The sequence below is a fragment of the Acomys russatus genome, chromosome 6 (genome assembly GCF_903995435.1).
Source record: "Acomys russatus chromosome 6, mAcoRus1.1, whole genome shotgun sequence".
Lineage (NCBI taxonomy): Eukaryota > Metazoa > Chordata > Mammalia > Rodentia > Muridae > Acomys > Acomys russatus.
Genome location: NC_067142.1, coordinates 82,912,235 through 82,936,207, shown reverse-complemented (window position 1 = coordinate 82,936,207; position 23,973 = coordinate 82,912,235). Strand labels below are relative to the sequence as shown.

General features: G+C 42.7%; 1 protein-coding gene across 1 annotated transcript in view; it reads right to left on the bottom strand.

Annotated features, from left to right (window-relative positions):
- Ush2a (usherin) overlaps positions 1–23,973 on the bottom strand; it is a 696,795-nt gene that overhangs the window by 75,186 nt on the left and 597,636 nt on the right. The window contains exons 58-60 of the mRNA XM_051148119.1: positions 19,323–19,481; positions 17,487–17,649; positions 8,188–8,542 (exon numbers count right to left, since the gene is read on the bottom strand). Of these exons, the coding sequence (XP_051004076.1) occupies positions 8,188–8,542; positions 17,487–17,649; positions 19,323–19,481 (677 nt within the window). The remainder of the gene's footprint in view (positions 1–8,187; positions 8,543–17,486; positions 17,650–19,322; positions 19,482–23,973) is intronic.

Sequence of the window (23,973 nt, the reverse complement as noted above, 5' to 3'; positions counted from 1 at the left end):
ATATTGCCAAGCCAGAAAGCTACTGAAAGAGGAAAATTCCATAACAATATCTGGATCTCTGATCCACTTTGCCTGGCTTCTAGAACTTTCAATCAGTGCAGTATCATTATCAGAATAATTAATCTACACAAACTTAAACCCTGTAAGACACAGGCAGAAATTATTTCCTCTGCTCTTCTCCCAACTTCTGCTTTGTAATGGCCAAGTTAACAATGGAAAAAAAAGTCCCCAAGATGTTTCACCTTTGATACAATGATGAGGAGCTAAAAAAGATGCATTTGCAAAGACATCACATACCATTCACAGGTGGTGGGTGTGGGTCATTGCGTTTGGATTAAAAAGAAATGTCTCTCCTCTCTGTGAGAGGTCAGCAGCTTGTGTAAGGCGAAACCTTTTCGCTGTTCGGCATGATTAGAATATCCCAGCAATGGTTCCAGTAATTTAGAAATCACAGGATTGTTGTAATATTTTTCTAGGCTTCAGGAGCTCACAATTGTTTGGCCCAATCAAATCCGGGAACACTAGAGAAGTTATCACCCATCAAGGTAATTACTTTCAAGTTGAAATAATTACTCTATCAATGTTAATGGTCTTTCAACTTCAATAAAGCACTCACCTGCCGATAATCACGGCTAACCTCTTGCTCCACTGCAATTCCCTCTCTATTTAGTGGGTTATATTACAGCCGTTACAGTGGTCACTTGTCCTGAACAGCTGCTGACTTTCGCTTTGATCGGCTGTGAACCATAAAGAATTGGTCATCTGTGTATGATACCCGTCACCCATCAGCCCTTGCAGAGCCAAGGAGGTGACTGTGGAGCTGTAATGGGGTTTTTCAGGGGCAGCCATCTTGTCTCAGGTAGTGGCCACTTTCCACTGGTGACAAGAGCAGAGTAGTTCAATTAACTTCTGCCCTTCACTGTCATTTACAGCTTGCTGTCTCTGCTAACTGGCATATATTCTGAATTTATAGCATGGGCCCATCAGTGTGTTCATTTTACTTTCTCGAGTGTTGTAGACAAGGCTTATTTGGGCTTCTGGGGTGTTGGAGTGAAGTTTCTTTGTAATTGAGTTAAAAGCCATAAAGAAGCATCATACTTGGAGTCTGAGTGTCCCCACCAACTGTCCTCCATGCACCAAGAACCTCCTATATTGCAATGGTGATGCCAGTTTGTGTGATTTGAGGAGTGTCGTGTGTGTGTGTGTGTGTGTGTGTGTGTGTGTGTGTGTGTGTGTGTGTGTGTATGGTGGGGGCTAAATCCTGTTAATATGGGACAGAACATAAAGGAAGGACAGGGCCCTTAAAGTGTCACAACATGGCAGGTGAACAGAGTCACCTGAGGTGTAGACCTCTTGGGTCAGGCTTAAGATGCGACTCTGCCAGGGAAGACAAACACACTTCAGGGAGATGCAGAGAACAGATTCTTCCTTAGCAATCTACAGAAGAGACTGAAGCAAATCTGGTACTTAGGGAATTATCTGGAATTTGTAAGACAAGAATTCGTTGGCAAGGTGGGACCACATATCAGACAAGGTTTATACTTATGGCCAATTAGCTTAGCTGTTCTAGATAAGCCACGACTTTATCTGCATTTGCCAATTTATTTCATCCTTGCAAAACACAGGACTTCTAAAGTTTCCGTTGGCTACATTGTCATTCACAGTATTTTGCATGTCAAATGCTGTAATGGGTTAGTTAATGCAATAACCCTGTGAGATGCACTGCAGTTTAGTCTTCAAAAAGAAATCAGCACACAGTTTGGAGGTTGACTCAAGAGGGTTTAGGGGAGGGTCAGATATGGCAGCAAGGAATAGGGAAGCCTCAGGATAGCCTAGCTTGGGCAGTCCATGGGGTGGCAGTTGAGTTATGTAATGGGTGGGGAATATATCTGCTGCGGGGAATCATAACTGTAGCTTAGAAAATCAAATGAGAAGAGCTGCTTGTGAGCCGGGCATGGTGGCACACACCTGTAATCCCAGCATCCAGGGAGGCAAAGGCAGGCAGATCTCTGTGAGCTTGAGGCCTGCCTAGTCTACAAAGTGAGTCCAGAATAGTCAAGGCTACACAGAGAAACCCTGTGTCAAAACAAAACAAAAACCTCAAAAAAACCCACCCCAAAATAAAAGCAAATAAAACAAAAATAAAGATCTGGCCATGGTAATAATTGCCTATAAATGCTAGCACTGTAAAGACTGAGGCTGAAGGAGCACATGTCCTAGGCTAGCCTGGGCTACAAAGCAAGTGAAAGAAGTGGCAGTGAAATCTACTGGAACTACAAATCCTGAAGAATCAGCCTTTGGTCTTCGTGCCTCATCTTCCCCTGAAGATCTATGTAAGGTAAGCTATGTAAAAGAATGTCTAAGCTTGGGCTGGTGAAACAAGTTAGCAGGCAAGGGTGTCTGCCTCCGAGCTGAGCAACCTGAGCTAGATCTTTAGCCCACACGACGGAGGAGAGAATCAACTCTGGCAAGCTGTCCCCTGACTTCCATGTACACACTATAGCATGCACATACGTATACACAAAATACATAGATATATTTTTAGTGGAAAGCATGTCTGGGCTCATGAAAAGCCAATCAAAAGGGGGAATTCAGCTGATAAGTGAGATCATTGGTGATTTGCGGCCCCCAACTCTGTGAAGGCATATGAGGAATAAATACCTCAGAGAGCCACTTGGAGGAACTGAGAATGACAAGAAAGGAGTGGTGGGCAGCTTACTCTTGGCATGCGGCTTCCCGCTGTGAAAGCAACTCTTGGGGCATTTTGGATCTAGTCGCAAAGATGAGAAGGATCTTTGAGGTTCTTCCTGCAATTCCAGCATCTGATGGGGATGAGCCGGCACAGATGCTGACGAATGCATCTTATCCAGTGAGCGCTGAAGCTGAGGTGTGACTTGGTCTCACCTCAGAGTTGGTAACAGACATTCATAGGGAAGATCACCACGGATGATATATACTTTCATCACTTGGTAGGACAAGTGTTCTTGTAGGCTCACAGACGCTAAGGAAGTAATAGCAGCATGCCAGGCCGGGAATTTGGCTGGGGGTGGAGGTGGGGGCAGAAGAGAAGCTGTGGGTTTGACTGCTAGGGCAGCAACAGAAAAGAATGCAGCAACAATGACAACAGCCAACCCGCCATATCACCAGGCCTGCCTCCGTCAGGGGAGTATGGGTCGCGGGAACTCTCTAGGCCATGAGGCACCTGCACTGCAGTAGCAATGGGGGATGTATCAGAAAATTATTGATAGCAAGGCTTGCTCATTTTTACAGAATTCATTTTCCCCTTCCCTGCTCCTTCCTCTCTTCTTCCTTTCCTTCCCTCATCCCCTTTCTCCCAGCCTCCCTCCATTTTCTTCTCCTTTTTGCCCCTTTCCCATGATTCTGAGGAGAGAATTTGAAAGAACAGAAAACAAAAGAAGGAAGAGGGATGTGACCATGATGTCTCCTCTTCACTGTAGACATCTAAATACAAGCCGGTGCACTTAGATTTATGCTTGGTGCTTGTCAGCGAAGAGCAACCGAAGCACAAACTCTGGGACCCACCTTGGGCATTATTGAAAAGGGAGTCTTAGCGGAGCTAAACAGAACAAAGTACAAGAAGCAAAATCACTTTTTTTTTTTCTTCAGAGTAGTTGAAGGGAGGTCATACAAAGGTAGTGAATAAAAAGGTGACATCAAGTCAAACACACCCTTATAATAAGCACTCACTGTTCTGTGGTGCTAGCCCATCCTTCCTCTATAGAAAGAATGACATGGTTATGTTACAAAATGTGAAAAAAATCTCTCTAAGGACAGACAAGCAAGGGAGTCTTGGTGGAACTGCCAAGTGCTTTTCCCACCATTGTTTATCACACTAGAAAATGATCCTTCTAGAACGTAACATCTTACGGCTCATTCCTGCCACCTTATAGATGGGTCTGCAGAAGAAAGGCTGAGAAACACCACACCGTCACAGCTACAACTAATTTAAGATCATATGTAAAAAAAGCAATAATATTTTACATTATAATAAGCCAAAACGAAAATGGGATTAGAATGAGTTCATCAATTTACTCACAAACCTTCCATAATAGGGCAATTATGAAGTATCTCATAATGTGTTTTGGCTACAAATCTATTTAATGGTAAAGAGATCTGGGCCAAGCACATGAGGAAAATTTAAATGCCTCCTCCTTGACATTGGGAAAGGGAGTTTGGCAATCAGAATGTAGAAACTAGTGCTGTAATTCTGGATTCTATGCCGAGATGAGAAGCCAACTCTTAGTGACCCAGATCATTTGCTCGGCCCATCAGCTCCTTATGCCTAGTTCTACACACGGAGCAGGAAACTATCTATTTTTCAGGGTATTGGGTATGCTTTGGGCTTGATGTTTTAAAATTGTAGGGCAAGCAGGGGCCTAGTGCTTGGAGCACTGACTACCAGGTAAAACACCTTTGCCTTTAAATCCCAAGTTTTTCTGCCATGTGATGGCAGGTGCCACTGTGATGGCAGGTGCCAGTGAGCAAAAGCAAACAGATCTGAGCGGTGGTAGCAGCTTTGCCAGCCTCGCCAGGAGTGTTCCTGCAAGTAGCACCATGGAACTCTTGCGTGCCAAGAGAGGCTAAATTCAGCCTCTCTCCTGACATTACACCATCCATCACAGAGCTAATGGGGGAAGTTAAGTTTAAGGACTTGTAACCGCAGCCTGTTTTCAGTAACGAAGGCTACAAAGATCTGAAGACGCCCTAAGAAGTTTGGTCTTTTCATTTCAGGAAGACCTACTTAGACTCAGAGAGAGATGACTTTTCATGATGTTGGGAGAGAAACTAGTGATGCATTAAAAGCCACACACTACCCATTTCTCCTCTCCTGCTGCCTCTGCTGCTGCCACTGCTCTTGCCAAGATGTCTACTCTTCCCCCCATGGTGGGTCCCTGCTGCCTGTTCTCCATCCACTGCCACCTCCAGCAGGGTTCATGGCTCCATTGCACTTGCTTCATGTGGCTCTCCCAGCAACCTCCACCTGTCTCTAAACAACACTGGGGGCACCTGCGCAAGCTAGGGATGGGTTTGTACCATGGGTGGTGTTAGTTTGGTGGTCTCTTGAGTATATGTGGGCTTCTAACAATCAAGGGACCAAACAAGTAATATTTGGAATGTCTTTCACAAGTCTGGGTTGATTTGTTTATCTGAAACTATGTGTTTGCCCTCAGTGCCTCATTTATAGTAAACATCACTTCTTTGCTGGGAAAAATTTTAGCCAGAATAAGTAAATCCAGGAGGAATATTGAAGCAAGGTCTAAAAGGTATCACTACTGGGTGTCCTCTATGTCCAGAGACGAGACACCCAGTAGTGAGGAGCTTAGAAACCACAGTGCCCAACAGTAACTTATGTCTCACATTTGGTCACCTACTTTCCCACCCAATGCCTGCTTGGCTTAATCTCATGGTAGGCCCCAGCATTGAGTACTGAGGAAGAGCACAGTTCTCAATGACTATCCAATGTGATTAAATGTGATCAACCCTACAGATTTTTGCAGCAATATAGGGAAGTCATGTTGTTCGGGGGAAAAAAAAAAAGGCTTAAATACTTCAGTAGTATGATGGTTAGGGTTTTTGTTTTGTTTTGTTTTGTTTTTGTTTTTGTTTGTTTGTTTGTTTGTTTTTATCTTGACACAAGGCAGGGTCCTTCAACTGACCTCTATCAGAATGCCCTGTAGGTTTATCAGTTGGCCATTTTCTTCCAGTCATATTGGGAGGTGCCACCCCTGAATACCACACTGGTATTGGGTTGTAAAAGAAATTAGACTGAGGGAGCCATGGAGAGCAAGCTGTCTACTTCAACCCTTGACTCCAAGTTCCTCCCTTGAGTTTCCGCGCTGACTTCTCTTCGTTAGGGACTCTGATTGGGATGTGTAAACCAACTAAGCCCTTTCTTCCACAGTGGTCTTTGGTCACAGTGTTTATCACAGCAATAGAAAACAAACTAGGACAATGACAATAAAGGAATGCTACTTTCTGTAGGGGGTAGGAGAGAACATTTGGTATATAATAAATTTTCTTCTTTTAGATTTGTTAAAATGGGTAAACATGGGCTCTACATTGGGAACGTAGGAGGAGATGAGATTCATAGACTACTGTCTGTTTTTCTCATGATCTCATTCAAAGTATCAATCCCTGTCACAGTGACTATGCCCTGGGGATTTGCCCTGGTAACCTGAGTCCTAGCTTTATGGAAGATGGCCTTGATTGCTTAGACAATTCAGACAGAGCTTTCTGGATGAACCCAACCAAATCTTTGGGAGCCCTACTCTCAGAGTCAATGAGCCAGAATGTTGGAAGGTCACTTGGGCTGAATGCACAGATTTGAAAATAAGGTGCAGGGATGTTATTAATGCCTTGGTCATTCTGGCTAGTCTCCCCAGCACCATACAGAATAATAGGTTTTAGGAAAATAGGAAAAATTCTGAATGATGTGTCTGTCAGAGTGGAGATGTTGAGGGCCACGATAGGAAGCTCCATGCTAAGGAGCTTGGTGTGGCTTCCAGCCTGAGGCTACAGGTTGTCTTCTCTTTCAGGAACATGTTAGAATGGTATAAATAGGACCCAACAAAGCAAATAAAGGGCAGCGCTCTTGTGTTCATTAGATCCTCAAATTGTTTTATATAAAACCAGACAAGCAAGGTATTCTCTCACAGGACTCCCATTAGATCTGGGGAGAACATATGGCTAGCCGGATGCTCTTGAGGGACATACTTGAGAAGAACAAGGGATTGGTCATGATCAGTGGTGCTTTTGATGAAAATATATTTATCATAGTGTTTCAGTATTTTAACCAAAATTACCTTATGGGTGAAAGATTAGAGTACAAGGTCTAAGGATACAGTTTACAAAATAACACGTTCCCCTGCACATTGAATTATCAGCAAAAACATCATTTCCACACAAGACAGTGGCTACTAATGTTTATAAAGAAAGATCTAGAAATGCAATGGGAAAAATGCTGATAGAAGAAGAATGTCAAACAACAGAAGAAAATATCAATCCTGAAATAAGACGAGGACTTTCGCACAACTGCCTTTTCTTTCATGCTGAGTCACACGAGAAAAACAGACACAAGGGCAACGTTAAAATGTTACATACTTCACCATTCACTTACAAAGACCACATCACAACACACTAACCTGGGGCTATTCATCCATCCTGACAGGCATGGACTCCTTAACCTTCGTATAACTTGGGCTTCCATAGGTTTAAAGCACAGGCAAACGGCTTTAGTTTTTAAAGTAATACCCCATGCTCCCTGTTCACCTCCTTATTCGTAAGGGTCGTTCATAGCTAATGATGTCTTGACCTATTTTTAAAATACCATGAATGTTTCCCTCTTAAAACTCTAACGTTTCATCTTCTCCATGCAGGGCCTCCAGCCTGAGAGCTTCCAGGTGACTCCCGGGCTGTTTCCTAGGCAGTGTTTTTCTATATGATACCCGTTGTCGCACTGTGACTCATGATTGGCAAGTGCCACGTGGGGTTTGGGATCTAAATCTAGTTCAGTGGGCGCTACAGGTTTTCTTAAAATGCTTTTACATACAATTCTCATGTCTATAATATTATATACAATTTTTGAGGCAAATACCATCATGTTTCTGCATCTCTCATAAAATATGAGTATATATGGGGCATAAAGAAACTCTCAAGGAATACTAGGTGAACTAAAGAAATTATTTTATGCATCAGGGGGAATAGCTCAGCAAAGAATAATCAATACCCTGTTAGAATACATGTGTCTTTTTTGGTATATATATTGCCTTCCTTACATGCCTTACATGTATGTGCCTTACATATATGTGTAAGATTACTTCTTGGGCAAACTGGAAAATTACATGTTCTTATCTTGACATCACTTCTATGCAATATTGAGGGACATTCTGAATTATTCCCACTTAGCGGGTCTATAAAGTGGAAATCAGGCATAGAGATTCATTTATTTGCTTGCAGTAATACAAATCAGTTCTGGTTGGCCAACTGGTCCCCAAATACTCCTCATATTCAATTTATTATCTTATCCCCAGAACCATATTGCTGTTTTTTAAATATGAAAAATTCATATATTCATGCCCTAAGTGAGAAATGACAAGCAGATAAGGAAATGAATTTTAACCTGTTAACCAGGTAATTTGAGGCCTGTTACTTATTGTACACTCTTACCGTCACTGTGAAAGCATGCACGGTGGAGCTGCTAAGTGTTCCCTCTTCTGGTCTTTCTTGGTAGATCACATGGTACTGGGAGATGATGCCATTAGGAGCCTCTGGCTCTGTCCAGTTTAGCAGAACTGAATGCGCACTGGTGACGTGAGCCCATGGAGCTGGGAGGTCTTGAGGTGGGGCCTCCAGGGTCTGTGCCGCTGACCACAGGCTGTCCACCGCACCCTTGGAGTTCCCGGCTCTCACTCTGTACTCATAGAGTGTAAAAGGCCGCAGGGTGTCCGCATCATCGGTGAACTCAAGAGCTCCTTCCGACCAGACAAAGAGGACAGACTCTTCCCCAGTGTCAGCAGGGCGCCTGCAAGAGAACCGAGTGAGCTGTGTGACACCCAGATGCTTCAGACAGCTGTACAGATGGAGGAGGAGGAAGAGGCTAGTGCTTAGACATCTTCTTCCTCTTCTTCCTGGTAATTGTTCTTTATCAGGAATATGCTAGAGGTCCACTCAAGGCCATTTTCTCAATGCAGTTGTTGAAATGTCCACACAGGCCACAAGAAACATATAAATACAAAAGACACACACACACACACACACACACATATAAACACATTATTGCAATGGTTAATACTGTATATGTGATAAGGTCTACAACCACCAGGAGACAAATCTTGGGCATGTCTGTGAGGAGATGTCTAGATTGGGTTAACTGAGCTGGGTAGACCCACCCTGTGGTGGCATTATCTCACCGGCTGGGCTCTTGGACTGAATAAAAAGGCAAAAACAAGCTGAGCTTTCGCTAGCATCCATCCCTTTCTACTTCCTGCCTGTGGATGGAAAATGACTCTCCTGCTGCCATGTCTTGCCCTGCGTGAGGGACTACACTCTCCACTGTGAACCCAAACAGACTCTTCTTTCCTTGCTTTTTTTCAGGCATTTTGTCAGACTAATGAGAAAGTAGCCAGGAGTCATGTTTTGTTGTATTATCTTTTCTTGAAAAAAATGCATGCAATGCGAGGGACCGAGTATACTACTTAAGAATTATAACATACCGAAGCACGTGTTCTGCTTCAGCAAATGTTTCTCTGTGTTTTCTATGTCTGTGTCGATACTGTCAAGGGGACAACACCTGGAGTTACCTGGGAGACAAGGCTCTGCGCATGCCTGTGAGGGACGTCTGGATCTGGTTAACTGAGCTGGGAAGACCACATGTGCATGGGGGGCCCGGGTGCGGACACAGCCCAGTAAAGAGTAATCAACACCATGTTAGAATTCATTTGTGCCTTCTCAAGTGCACAGAGAACTGTTTATACTTTCTGTCCCTCCAAATGAGGAGTAAATCACGGCTGTGTGCACAAGCAGTCTGACTTAGGTTCTACCCTTGGACACAGAACCACAGAATCGGATACCAAATGGCAGGTGTTCTGGGAATCCCAAGCCTGTGATGGGTGAATTGCATTAGGTTCCATATGACTCCCTTTTGGCTAATAGACTGACACCTGATGTGACTTTGGCGACTGCAAAGCACAGTGATGCTGACCCTTTGCTGTGGGAGTCTAGGGCTCATTACGTGCAAACACCTGGGCTGGCCCTCTGTGGGACAGACATTGGCCAGAGAACCCACGGTTCTTCCTGAGTTTTACCTGGAATGCTGTATCTTGCGGGGTGGTTGGATAACATTTCTACGTTATTTCTTAAGTGCCACTTATTTTCTCTCCATTTACATTTTCTCTTAATTGAACCATGCCCGCCTCCCAAAACAGGAAACATTCTCATTCTCGTTACTATTCTCATAACTTCAAGAGCCACAGGATACAGAGATGAGCCTACTGTACCCAAACTACAGAGTTGGGCCCATGTACCAGAGCTGTATGCAAATGAAAGCTACACAGTAAGTACAGGACCAGGAACCTGAGTTAGAGAATTTTAGAGGGCACAGGACAAAGGGCGACGTCCCTTTTGCTGTCTCCTAAAGTCGATCACAGTCCAGAATATCCTCAAAATACGCTTTTAACTGCCAGAGAAGAAGATTACTCAATCACCTTAAGGTTGAGATTTTGTTGCTATCAAACGCAGATCTGTGCATTTTCTTTTGGTATTGAATATATAAAGCATTAAACACCGAGGCAAGAGGAATAGGACTGTCAGTTAAGACTTCCTTAAATAGCTGAGATTGAGTTGGGGACAGATATTTACTCATCCAAGTATAACACCACGACACACACCAGACAGGAGGGGGACTGTGTCTTTTGCGCCTCCATATTCCCAGGGTCCAAGTCCATGAAAGGCTCAAGCATTTACTTTTTGAATGAGTAGCTAAAAGGTATAGAATTTCATGATTTTTTTTTCTACCTGTCAGCCTCACGTTTTTTTCAGTCTTGCATTTTACTGAGGTGGAGAGCTAGGCTGAGGAAGGAAGCAATGAAAAGTAGGCCTCCTCTTCCAGCTCTGCATCCAGTGGAGAAGAGAGGGTTGAATAAATCAGTATTTTCCAGGCTGTTAGAAGTCTTTAATTAACACCCTCTTCGGACGCTGGGGAACACACAAGCTGCCATATCAGATTAACCGGCCCCATCACAACTCAGAGGCTGATTAAGACAAAGCAAACGACAGCACCTTTCAGGAAGCAGAAGCAGGACAGGGAGAACCTCTGGTGCCGGGACTCTGATGTCTCTCCGTCTGATGCATCACTGTCTGGTGCTGGGACTCTGATTTCTCTCCGTCTGACCCATCACTGTGCTTCAGGGTGAGCACTGATGAGCTGCACAGGCATCCTACGTCCACCTGACCTGCAGTTTCATTATGATCTGCTGCCACTCATGGGCCAGATTCGGCACTCCGTGGAGGTATGCCAAATTTGGCTCTTGTCCTTGCTGCATGTCTCAGGTATTGGGCGTGTGATGGAGAGGCATCAGCTCTAATGAGAACTGAGGGCTCACAGCCAAGGACTCTGGTCAGCATTCTAAAACCTTATCTGCTAGGGATGTGACAGTGTAAGGAAACCTATAGAAAGTCTATGGGGAAACTACATTTTTCTATTTTGTCTTACTTCAGACTTGCTATGACAATTCAATTAATTTTTATTAAACATCTCATGAATTCCCAAATTGAGATGTAGCAATGGTTTTCATAAAACTGACATTAAAAAAAAAAAAAAAAAAAAAAAGGTGCCCGAAGGGGAATTTTAAGGATTTGCAGTTTCAGAGATGCGATAGGATGGTAACTTCCAAGTTTTTTCGCCAAAACAGTGAAAGGATGCAGCCTGCTGACGTATTTCTTACTGTCGATTACTTAATAAATTAATATTATAGAAGAGTATGTTGCACCCCATGTGTGGTATTAAATAAATTAAGCTCTCTTTGTATATGAACACACCCAGAAAAGAGGTTGAGGAAAACATTCTTTTTCCTAATTGTTGGGTGTCAACAGTTGATGGGGAGGTGGCCCCTGCTCCTCTAGAATAACACATATTTACAGATGACATGCTCAGCTCTCTCTGGACAGCCACACAGGCCGTTCATTACTTATACCTTATTTGGGCAATTCTTTCTCAAGCATAGGTGATTTAATGCTGCCCAACACTATGAGGAGAACAAAGATTAATATGAATTTTTCACAGCCATTTGTTCTCATTTTGTGTATAAAACATCTTTCTTTAAATATTTTGACCATATTTATTTCATAGCCTGGACACTGAGATCTCCATTTCTACTTTATCGAGGAACTTGATGTTGGGCTTTGTCAACAGTGGCGCCAGAGGATGACCAGGACATCAGAAGGAAAATGGAGCAGACTCCCTTCTTCTCTGTTTCCATTAGTAGATATTACTGTGAGCATCTTGCCACTTGGGAAGAGGAAATGTGTCCATGGTAAAGTTAGTCTAACGTGAGAAAATAGCTAAATTTACTGTTTCCTCTCCAGAAAGCCAATGGCAGAAACGCACTTGTGGTAATTCTGGTACCCAGTTGTTCAGAGTTTTACCTCTGTATTTCTCTGTTTCGACAATTCTGTCTGCTCCCTTTCTTCTCTCAGCCCTTAGGATGCCATCTTCTTTTGTGCAGCTGCCACTTTCCTCTTATCTTGGAGTTTTCTTCTTATCCTTTCTGTTACCTAATTAACATATTTATTCTGCATGGCTATTTACATAAAATTCCTCAGTTAAAGTAACTGGGCTCCTTTTCTCTTTTCTTTTCTGATTGCACCTTGATTGCCACAGAAAGTGATGATTCCTACAGGAATAGGGAACAGGAAGTCGTAAAGGGAGCGATGGGAGACTGCATCTGGGTTCAGCAACATTACTGTTTTGCCTGTGCCTCTACTGTATAACAATCTGACTGTAAAAATGAGATGATAATAGATGAACAAGGAGGATTTAAAAGACTGTCCCATGTCACTGGAGATAAGTGCTATTGTCATTATTTTGGTGTCTAATAATCTAGACATCTTCCTCTGCCTATAAATCTAATGAAACATTCAACTTTTTAAATGGAAAACAGACATAATAGGTACACTATTACAGAATCTACTTCTTCTGCCACCAAGAATCATAATTTGTTCTTTAATAAATATCCACAACTTCCAGTTCTGCCTTCCTAATTTGTTGCTGTGTATTTAACAGTGCATTACACACATCATCTAACTGTGTCTTATAGAATTCAGAGAGGCTAAATCTCTTTCATGTTCATGAACCCAACTCTGTATAACTTTACGGTGACTCACCAAGGAACCGCCCCATCAATACAAGGAAGTGGCAAAGACATCCTTCGGTCACAGACCCCATGTTCTTTCCAGGATCATAGTGTTTCTTTATATTCCACTTGGTTCAATATTAAACACACACACACACACACACACACACACACACACACACACACACACTACAATGAAACAACAATACAAAACCCACAAACACCGAAGTTGGTCAGCCTGGCATATTAAAATTTTCCATCCAAAGTCAAACACCCAGATGATCTAAGCATATTCCACAAGGAATTTAGGCTCTAACTAAACATGGCAACTACTTCAACTTTGGCATTAGTGTTGGGAAATTTTCTTATTCTATTGGCACACAAACTGCCTCCACTGCCAGGTTAGTTACATTTCATCTACCACAGTATGTATGCATGTGTGCATGTGTATACATACATACATACAGATATGTGTGTTTATATATATATATATATATGTTTGTGTTTCTAAAATGGACTAGATAATAAATTTTGAATAGGTGGCATATTAAATTGGTAATTTATGAAATACTGTGGAGAAACTCTTTTCTAAAGAAGAGCTGGAATTCTTATCTTACTCCTGCTCACAAAATTAATTCAGTTTTTAGAAATAAGAATAGCTACAAAAGAGTTGGAAGACATAACCAATGTGTTATTTTTAACATGACCACAAAAATCTTTATTGCATAAAGATTATAAACCTCCAGTAGAAAAGTATGAGACATATGATTTCTTTTATATAAAAAGAAACCAACAATACATCAAAGTTAGTGTATTAAATGATTGTTGTTTACATGTCCTCACAGTGATGATGAAGGTCTTAGCTAGGTTACAAAGAAGATACCGTGAGTTCTGCAACCTTTCCTCCTGCTATGCTTAAATACTCTTCCCCACCAAGCAGGTTTCTTTTAAAATTTTAATAGTGACCAAGGTTTTTATTTTGGAAGAACTCATCTTAATAACGTTGACATCAGGAAATACTCTGTGAATATTCTAAAAATAGTTACTCTCTTGGGGTTGTTTGAATGAAAAAAAACAAAAAACAAAAAACAAAAACAAAAACAAAACCATGTCCCCTATAGGTTCAGATATGTGAACACTTGGCGTCTCCAGCTGGCAGTGTTACTTGGGAAGGTTATGGAGCCTTGGGCAGGCATAGCCTTGCAGAAGGAAGTGCGTGACACTGGGGTGCGCTTTGAGAGTTTACAGTCTCCCCGACTTCCAGTTCTTTGCTTCCTTTTGCAGTTAAAGATGTTGCTCTCTCTGCTTCTTGCTTTGGCCTCCTGCTGCCACACCTCCCCCCATTGCCTATGTCTGTATCTACCTTTTCACACAACACAAATTAGATTTCATCAACATTTATCTGCCTTTGACGTAGTGGTCACCTTTCCTTAGTTAACTCAGTCAGCCTATTTATCCGTTCTAAAGAATCATTTCAGTTTCCTGCTTGGAAACACCCATCTAAAGTATTTTTCAATACCCAGAGGAAGCTTCATCTTTTTTTTTTTTTCCTTTTTCATGGTGTTAAAATGTCTTTGTGTGCATTTTTTACTTCTAATACGTATAGATAATTCAAATATTATTATCCATTTAAAAGGGAAAGTTCATGAGACTATAAGCCCTATTTACATGGAAGCTCCTAGTGGGAGGAGGTAATTTGACTAAGTGTTCTGTCAGTTCCTAAGAAAGCATCTTTGATGGATGTGGTGAGAATTTTACCATGTATTAGGCCACTGAGCTGATGAAGTGGCCAGACTGAAGAATTTTTATATAGCCCAACCTGTCACCCCAGCTGGCCCTGCCTGTACCTTGACAAGAAATAAACTACAATACACTAACCTAAACTTCCTCGTTGCTTATGAAAACCCTTACAGAAAACTTCCAAGTAGTCAACAGAGCGGCCTCGGTAACTGGACATTCAAGCTGCACCATCCACACCAAGAGTCTGTCTCTAGTTGGTTGTAATGATCTACATTGTGGAATGTGCCTCTCACATTTGAACACTTGGTGTCCCCAGTTGGTGGCGCTGGTTTGAGAGGCTGTGGAACCTTTGGTATATGGGGCACACTGGCAGAGGTCTGGCTTAGGCAGGGATGAAAGTGAGGAGTGGTTTCTGCTTCTTGCCTGAGCTCTCTCCATCCTGATCTGCTGAGACACTCACAAGCCACCTCATGTCCCCACTGCTGTGACTAGAGGCCACTCTGTCCACCTTGAACAATGCCATGGAAACATGAGCTGAAATGACTCCTCCTCCCAGCGTTGCTTCTGCTGGGTATTATTTTATGCCAGTGATGAGAAAACAAAGTGGCACGTGGCCTATTTTTTTTGGGGGGGGGGATCACAAACATCTTACTTCCTCATTAGGGCAGGCACTTTTTAAAAAAGGTGTGATATGTAGAAGCAATATTAAAGCAAGGGAAGAGAGTTACAGAGGAGGAAAGTAATTTGGGATATCAGTCAGAATTGCCACAAGTGTTTGCAAATGAAATGGGCATGTTTGCTTCCCATAAATTGATGAAAATATCTGCATGGGTCAAGCCTTGTCTTTGGTTTCTGCTGAACGCCTTTCCTCTGGTGACAGAAGAGAGCAGGTGGGTGATGGAGTAGGGATTATATGGCGTGACCTCCTCAGAAGCACAGCAGGCTGGAGCTATAGCCTTGTAAGGAGCTCTGTGTAGTCACTGGATGAAAAAGAACCGTGTGTCTACTCGCTATTTCTGTCCTTACAAATTTCTGATTTTTTTTTTTTCTGCAGCTATCTAAGAAAAATTTGATATTGTTGTTGTCTAAGCACATTTAAACTTCAGCTGGAATAACTGCCAAGTGATTCATGCCTAGGTGGGTGAATTTAACGATTGTATCTGGAGCCCCAGTGCGCCATTTTCATTTCACTTTAAATAAAAAACAAAATGTATCTATGTCAGTCAGTGCCCTTCCACTGTACTCAGAGGTATCAAACAGGCCACAATTATGATGGTGAAGTGATTGTGTCACACTGGGGGAAGGTTTATTGCGTTGGAGTCGGCTAGGCAGTAACACATTCTGTTTCATATTACTCTTTATATCATTGTTTGGCTGTGACTAGAATAATCAAATGCCATCAAACGCTGTCAAATTCAATTTACAGTATTTTTCATTGAAGCGGCCTCTCTGCATTCCATTTCCTGTTTCCCTTCACTGAGCTGCCATGGAATAGTCACTATAATCATGAGCTTTGTTTACAAGACGGACAGAGTGAAGCCACATCCTGCTCTCTAACAGTTACCTAGTTCCCTTCATGCAGAACAGGAATTGGATGTACCTTTCCCATGCAATTAGCATTAAGTAATTGAAAGAAAACTATTTCTGGAGGATGGATACTTGAGATTCCACACTAAAGTGCTTAGTGCAAAACGCAAACTTGCATCAGTCATTTGTATATAAGCACGTGTATTTGAATTAAAAATATTATTCCTCAAATTAATATTTGCTGAGAAGTTGGGCTTGCTCATTTAGGTAATGTCACTTTATACAACAAGAAATGTTACCATAGTTTCTCCTTTCACATTTTTTATCCCTCCTACAAATCTTTAGTTGATCATTGAAGGGTCAGAATTAAAGAGTTTCAATGTCTAAAGTAACTATCACTGAGGGTCCAGGGTACATGAACCAAACGAGGAGCAGCGAGTGGGAAGTGCCAGAGAGACTAACAGAAGATATAAAAACAAAGGGTGAGAAGTGGGAGGCAGGCGTGGGGAGATGTCGAAGGGGCGGGGAACTTGGGGCACGCTGCACCTTGTGTGACTTTGTAACCATGGCTCTGGGAGTGGACTTTCCCCATGCAAGACCACCTGCTTGCCACATCTGTTTTTGGCCGCAGATGCCAAACACATAGGGTCTCTTCCTCTGACTCCTTTTGGTGTCCAGCTTTCCCTTAGCCCCTCCCTCTCACTTCTCGCCCCGCCCCCTTTCCATCTCTTCCCCTTTACTCTCATCCTTCCTTCCCTTAAAGCCACATTATCTTTCCTCAGTCATTTCCTTCCTGCCTTTCCCATCTCCTCTTTTTCTGCTTTTATTTCTCCTACATTAGGGAGATCCATGTAATAAATCCTGCATATGAGAAGAAAAAGCTATAAATATATCATTATCCAAACAAGAAAAGAGGCATTAAAGTTAAATGGCTGCGCTGGGGATGTGTCTCAGTGGTGGAAAAGATGCTAGGCATGTGTGAGGCCATGGTTTTGATCCCTAGAGTTGCACAAACACAAAGAAGCAAGCAAGCAAGCAAACAAACAAACAAACAAAAAATAGAGAAAATGAGAAACAAAGGCAGTAGCACTTAGGGCTAGGAGTCACAAAGACTAAAAAAAAAAAAAAAAAAAAAAAAGAATCAAGGCCTCTAGGGTCTCAGCTATCAAATGGATCTCTACGAAAAGTCACACAGTAACAGTGGGCGCTGGTCCTTGGGCAGCTTCTAGCACAGTCTTCACGGGTATGTGCTCCATAGAACATGGCTGCCCTTCTGTGCCCTGTGCAAAGTGGAGTCTGTGATCGTGCAGCCCCGGGATGACACGCATTCCCCAATCACGAACCTCTCACCTGTGAATGACATAGCTGGTGATGACTCCGTTGGGTCTCTTAGGTGGCGTCCACTTAACCTCTATGCAGGATGACCCCAAAGCCTTCAGAAGAGGGGACGGTAGGCCCGCCGGTGGTGCTTCGTGGGTTCTGACATACATCCTACTGCTAACTCCACAGCCTGCTACAAAAGCAACCCAGAGCTTTAGTAACTTGTCCCTCAAGGCACAGTGTCACACAGCCATACAGGAGGGTAGCGGGGCCGTGAAAACCATCTGTCTGGACACGGTGCATATATATTTCAGTTTGGTCTTTTGGGTACTCATGGAAAGTAAACATTAAAATACAAAATCAGCTTTAGATGCTTCATGCAGTAACCATCTACTCACGCAGATGCAGACAGGGAACCATAGGCTAGATTGACCTAGTTTCTGTTTCTACTGTAGTTATTCTAGTTTAGAAAGTGACATTTGAATTTCACCTGTGTTTAAATGATTCACACAAATTCTGTATACACTTAATAGCACTTAATGTACCAAACTGACTATTGCTGCTTAGATACTGAACAAGTTAACACTAAGTCCCCAGAGCATCCATAGCATAGCTCTGGCTGTGTGAACCACAGGTTGATTTTTGCCTTTAAGTTAAGAGAGCTATCTCCACATTGCTGAGTCACGGCCTTGCTGTCAGATAAAGTCAGCAAATGAACTTGGGGTTTCTGATATGACTCAAGACCAGCCTTGAAATCTGAGCCAACTCTAAGGTACTGAGACAAGGAATGTGGGATCCAATCAGCTACATGTGGGCCACAGACTGGTAGGTTTCTACAAGGTGAAGCGAAATGCTGTACCTGTGTGAATTCCATCTTACTTTGAAGAAGGTATTATTTATCATATGTAGGCTATATACACATAATATAGTTTTGTTTATATATCTGTTTATTTGAGACAGGGTGTATTAATGTAGCCGTGGTTATCTTATAACTTGTTATGTAGACCAGGTTGGCCTTGACCTCACAGAGATCCACCTGCCTCAGCTTCCAAGTGTTAGGATTAAAGGTGTGCTCTACCATGCCTGGCCTTATATGTTTCTTTCTCACACACAGCAGAGATAATGTGTCCTGCGCTGTCTGGATTCCATGGGTCCCGTCTCTGAATATCAGTTTATGTCTCTTCAGCCCTCAGTTAAAGAGAGGAAGTGGTGGATCACATTCTATCTAAGACAGTAATGTTTTCACCAGGCCACAGACCTCAGACTCATGGTATTGGCTCCAAGGAACACCATCAAAAATATGGGCTCATTCATAAACAACACAAATATTTGTTGTTATTGTTCCAAGACAGGGTTTCTCCGTGCATCTCCTGGCTGTCCTGGAATAGCTCTACGCTGCTCTATTCTCAGAGAGCTTCCTGTCTCTGCCTCCTGAGTGCTGTGATTAAAAGCATGCACAACCAAACTTGGCTTGCAATCCAACTCTTAAATAACTGTTCCCTTCTCCCTCCTGAACATGTTTAATACATGCAAAATCAAGCTTAGTAAATTTTCTATGAATTTATTCCAGAGCCTGTTAGTATTATATTATCAATGGCCTCTTTATATGAGCTATGTGTTTTTCTTTTAAATGGCTTTATAAAACAAACCCACCATTTTAATGTATTTAAATATTCATGATGTACTCTGTAGAGATGCCCAATGCTTCCTTGGATGCCAGGATCTGATTTTTCTGGGCAATCAGTACCACAGATTAGAAACGAAACATTATTCTTTGTATTTTAACTGAGGACCTGGTCCTTTTTAAGAAAAAAATTTTTTTAAGATTTCAAACAATCCCAGGCCACATTTCTAAAAGACAGTCACCGTTCTGGCAGGCTTGTATCCTTATTTCATACTGTGTGTACGGAGTCAAGTTCTTCAGATGGGCAGATTGACGGTGCCCAGCGGAGAAGGTTAAAGGCATCCCACCTCCACTGCTGAGCAAGATGCTGTACTCCACCGGGACGTGGGGAAGCAGGACCCCTGTGAAGAGGGAGAGGAAGAGAGAGAAGGAAGCATGAGTGTATCATGCAGGAGAGTCACCGACCCTGTCCCCACAGACTATGCACACACACAAGGCTGTCACGGAAAGGTAAGGGACGGCTCAGCGTTGAAGCCACACCAAATGCAGGTTGTGAAGGACTGCAGTGTGCACTCCGAAGGAGAGTGCTGCTTAAGCGTTCGCAATTGTCATACTCAAAAGATACACTCTAGTGGTCAGTAAAAATGAAGAAGGCATCTGTCACTTAAAACATGAAACAATTAAGGAGTGTATCATATTCTTCCTAGGTTTACTTAAGGGATATTAAAAAAGAAAACAACAACCCCAGTTTGCTTGTGACAATAATTCTTCTGTGGAGCATTGTGTAAGTATCTTGTCTGACATGGATCTTTGACATAATAGCCCATAAAATATCCAAATCACAGTCTACCTGGGGAATTCCCAGGGCATTAATTATTGAGCTAGGACAGTCCACTCTGTCAGCGAGACTTATGGGCCTTAAATACATAGGAAATTTGGGTCCAATAACTGCCATTTTTCACCAGCAGTTCCTAAAGAAGCTAGTATGTTTTTTTTCATTATTTTAATCTATTCACATAGTTAAATGCCTGTTAAGTTTTATTTGGTCATGAAGAAACATACTTTTTAAAGGCAGCAAGGATATGAGATTTGAATTGAGACTGTGATGGAGGCTCTGACTAAACTATCTCACTGAAGTGGGAGCGTGGGACAATTATGGGATTAGGTGCATGCACCATATCAATAAGTTTGTCATTACTATAGAAACAAGGAAATCTACAGACAACTTCACAGAGCAAACACCATGGGACCTGATGACACACAAGGGATGAGGTCCACAGAAGGGAATGTGGCTTTGCTTGTGTAGCAAACACAAACAGGAAGAGCCCATAGACACCCAAAGTGCTCGGGATTGTGTGCAGGGGGCAAATGGGGCACTGGGAAGATTTTCACATGCCAGTGCTGCCCCATGGTCTCTTTCAGAAATATGGTCAATTGGAAAGAACCTGTCGACCCAGACTGAGCATTGTGTGTACATGTGAGTGTGTGCGCATGAGCATGTGAACAGGCATGGGGGGGGGGTTATGTATGCATGGAGAGGCCAGAGGACAGCCTCAGCTGCTGCTCCTGGCATAGCCCACTGTTTCTTTTTGAGCCAGGCTCTTTCACTGTCCTGCCCATCAAGTAGGGCGGGCTGGCTGACCAGCAACTCCTGAAATCCATCTGTCTTCACCACACAACACTTGAATTACAAGTGTGTGCACCACAGCTGGTTTCGTTTTGGTCTGTTTTTAATGTTGAATCTGGGATCAATTTCAGGTCCCGATGCTTGCATGACACACTCTTTCCTATCTAAGCCAGGCCCAGAATGAACATTTTTTTTTTTTTTTTTTTTTTTTTTTTTTTTTTTTTTTTAGTGTACCATATCCTATTTAAATTATCCACAAAACTCATCTTCAATGTTTGTCATCTTATTATCAATTCCTCAATTCTTTAAAAATACTTATTTACATTTTTTTCTATGTCAAATGTGTATGTGTACATGTGCATGCTCACACATCTTTGTTCATGCGTGTGCATCACCCCTGCATATGTGGAGGTCAGAGAGTACTTTGTTGAGGGTAGGCTCTCCTTAATCTTGAGGACAGAACTCAGTTCATGAGTTTCGGAGTCAAGCACCTTTACCTCCTGAGACGCCTTGCCAGCCTGACTCCTCAGTTCTCATCTCTGGCCCCCGAATGCCATGCTTCTATGTAAATTTTTCTACAGCATCTAGGTCTCAACAGGAGATTGCAATGAAAATGAGCCGTGCTTGCCCCACCCCACCCCCACCACCAAGTGGACTCAGCCCAAGTTTCCTAAGTGTCCTCTTTGGGTTAAAGATGACATCATTCCCCATGTCCCAAAGCCCAGAGCTTCAGGAAGCCGCATGGGGTAACCTTGATTTTCTTTACTCCCAAATTCAAGTGACCATTAGATTTTACAATATCATCAAGAAATTTGGGGTTTATATAAAAAATGACAACGAAAGAAATGGAATGTGTGTGTGTGTGTGTGTGTGTGTGTGTGTTAAATCTAAGCTATGTTTGGAAACCATGGCTGCCCAGCAAATGATGGGTTGAAACCTAAGCCTGGAGGTCAGAACCAGACTGAAGGCTCATACGATGGCTGCGGCAGTAGCGCAAACTAGAAAAGCTGTTTCCCTGAAGTTCTGTGCTGCCCTAGAGAACAGCTATTCTTTCTTAACAACAGAATGTCAATGGCAAAAGGTAGGGAACTGTTATTTTTGTGAATGTGGCTCCTGTGTCTAGCCCTTAGCACAAAGTAGAAGCTCAATAATGCTTCAGATGATGAAATGAATGAATTAGAGTTTAGGATAATGGTAACCTCTCTCCTTTAAAATATTTATTTATATATTTGATCTAAGTGTAGGTATGTGCATTTTGAATGCAGTACCCACAGAGACCAGAAGACAACATTGGATCTCCCATACCTGGAGCTACAGGCAGTTGTGAGCTGCTAGGTGTGGAAGCTTGGAGCTGACCTAAGGCCTCTGAAAGAGCATCAAATATTCTCAAATGCCAAGCACCCCACCCCCCAAAATAAAACTGAATCTCAGTAAAGTCAAAGTCACTTGTTCTGGATTGCACATTGGCTGGTTGTGGGTAGTAATGATATGGTCTGATGAAGCTTATATTTCAAAGCTTTGAAAATAGAATCTTAGGTTAAGCTAACAGGAAAGGAAAATTACAGGGCAGAGCTGAGAAAAGCTGTGTAGACAAGCAGACCAATTCTGAACCAGTCAAATTGCCATCAACTGAACAGGAAAATTAGAGGGAAAAATTTTAAGTTCCAAATACCAAGTTTCCTAGTCTGAGACCCACACATCCTGGACACATGTGGGCTTGGGTCAAAGAACATGCAAAGACAGAGACAAACACAGAGATTTCTGGAATAGTCCTTTGATTTATAAAATTTGGAAACACACGATTTTCCTATCTGAACCATGGAAATTGGTAGAATTTCAGCTCTCCTTGTTCATAGAAACTGACTGAGTTCTTCTGCCTAAAATGCCTGAATTTAGAAAACTGTTTCATAAGGTCACAAAAGCGTTTTGCAGGTTAGAAGTGGAAGCCACTTTGGAGTAAACCATGCACAGGACTGCAGAAGAAATTCACGTTGAAGCACCCTTGTGCTGGGAAGAACTATTCATGAGAAACTCAGAGAACAACTTAATTTTAGTTCCTCCGTGCTGCCTTGAAGTGAATTCACCATGAACAGAATAGCCCAGATGTGAAACAAATGGTTGCTCCTGGTTCCTGACAGTTCGGTTCAGTGTCATAATAGAAAATTCCTGTGACTTCTAGCCATGAGAATACATAAAGCTGTCATGAGGTCCAATCCTTAGGGTTTTTAGGTAGGCTCACTTTTCTCTCGGTTAGTTGAATGAGTGTGCATCACGGACTTATCTAGAACGGGTTCCTCGAGGCCTTATCCGCAAGTGCAAGATGAAACTGGGAACATTTCAAGTGCTCCCAGAAAGCTGCTGTAAAGTCTGAGGGTTGAAGGAAGAGATTTGATGAGAGAGATCACTTGGGACTCTCGGTTCATTAGTGGGTGAGGGGAACCCGCGTAACACAGAAGAGAACTGTGCCTCCAGGCTCCCATTCCCTTGAAAACATCCTTCAGAGAACACTGCGTGAAGCAGTAGAGCCTGCTGAGGAATGAACCGGGGACCCTTCCAGCTTGTAAGTCGACCTTTAAGCAGGAACATGTATTTACAGGAATTTCTATCAGGAGTATTTTGGAACACCTCATCATTTCAAGTCATATTAGCATCTATCTCTTTATTATGGTGATACTGTTGTCTGGGGACAACGGAAGGGAGGCTGCTGCCTGTCACAGAGTGTGATGCAATGCAGTGAGAAGGATGGCCTGGACGCTGGGCCGGTTCCTGGGGCAGGGGGATGTGTCTCTTAGGTTTTCCTAGTACCTGAAATCTAACAACACACCACAAGCAACCAAGATTTGTAACAAACGCTTTCCAATACGGTGAACCCTGGGACTCAGGGCAAACATGCCGACACCAAATCCGCATGCATTAGAAGACAGAATGTGAGACTAAGACACTGCAAGGTCATGGTCACTGCTGGAGGCTGATCTCAGTGTGACATGCTCGTTCTGTCTCTTCTGTTCCTTGGGTGGATCTTGTGGAAGAGTCTAGAAAACACACTTATGCAAGATGTACCTATTGTGTTATTGAACTAGGTAAACTGGAGGCGGGTCAGATCACTTTGTCCCTGGCTTCTGCAGTCACTGCCACACACCAAGTGGCATTCCTCTGTAAAGTGATGACACCAATGGTCATATAGTGGCACCTGCGTAAGGGTGACATAAAAGAACACACACAGTATTCTAGTACATTCCCACAGGGTAGATGCTGCTAAAAGCATC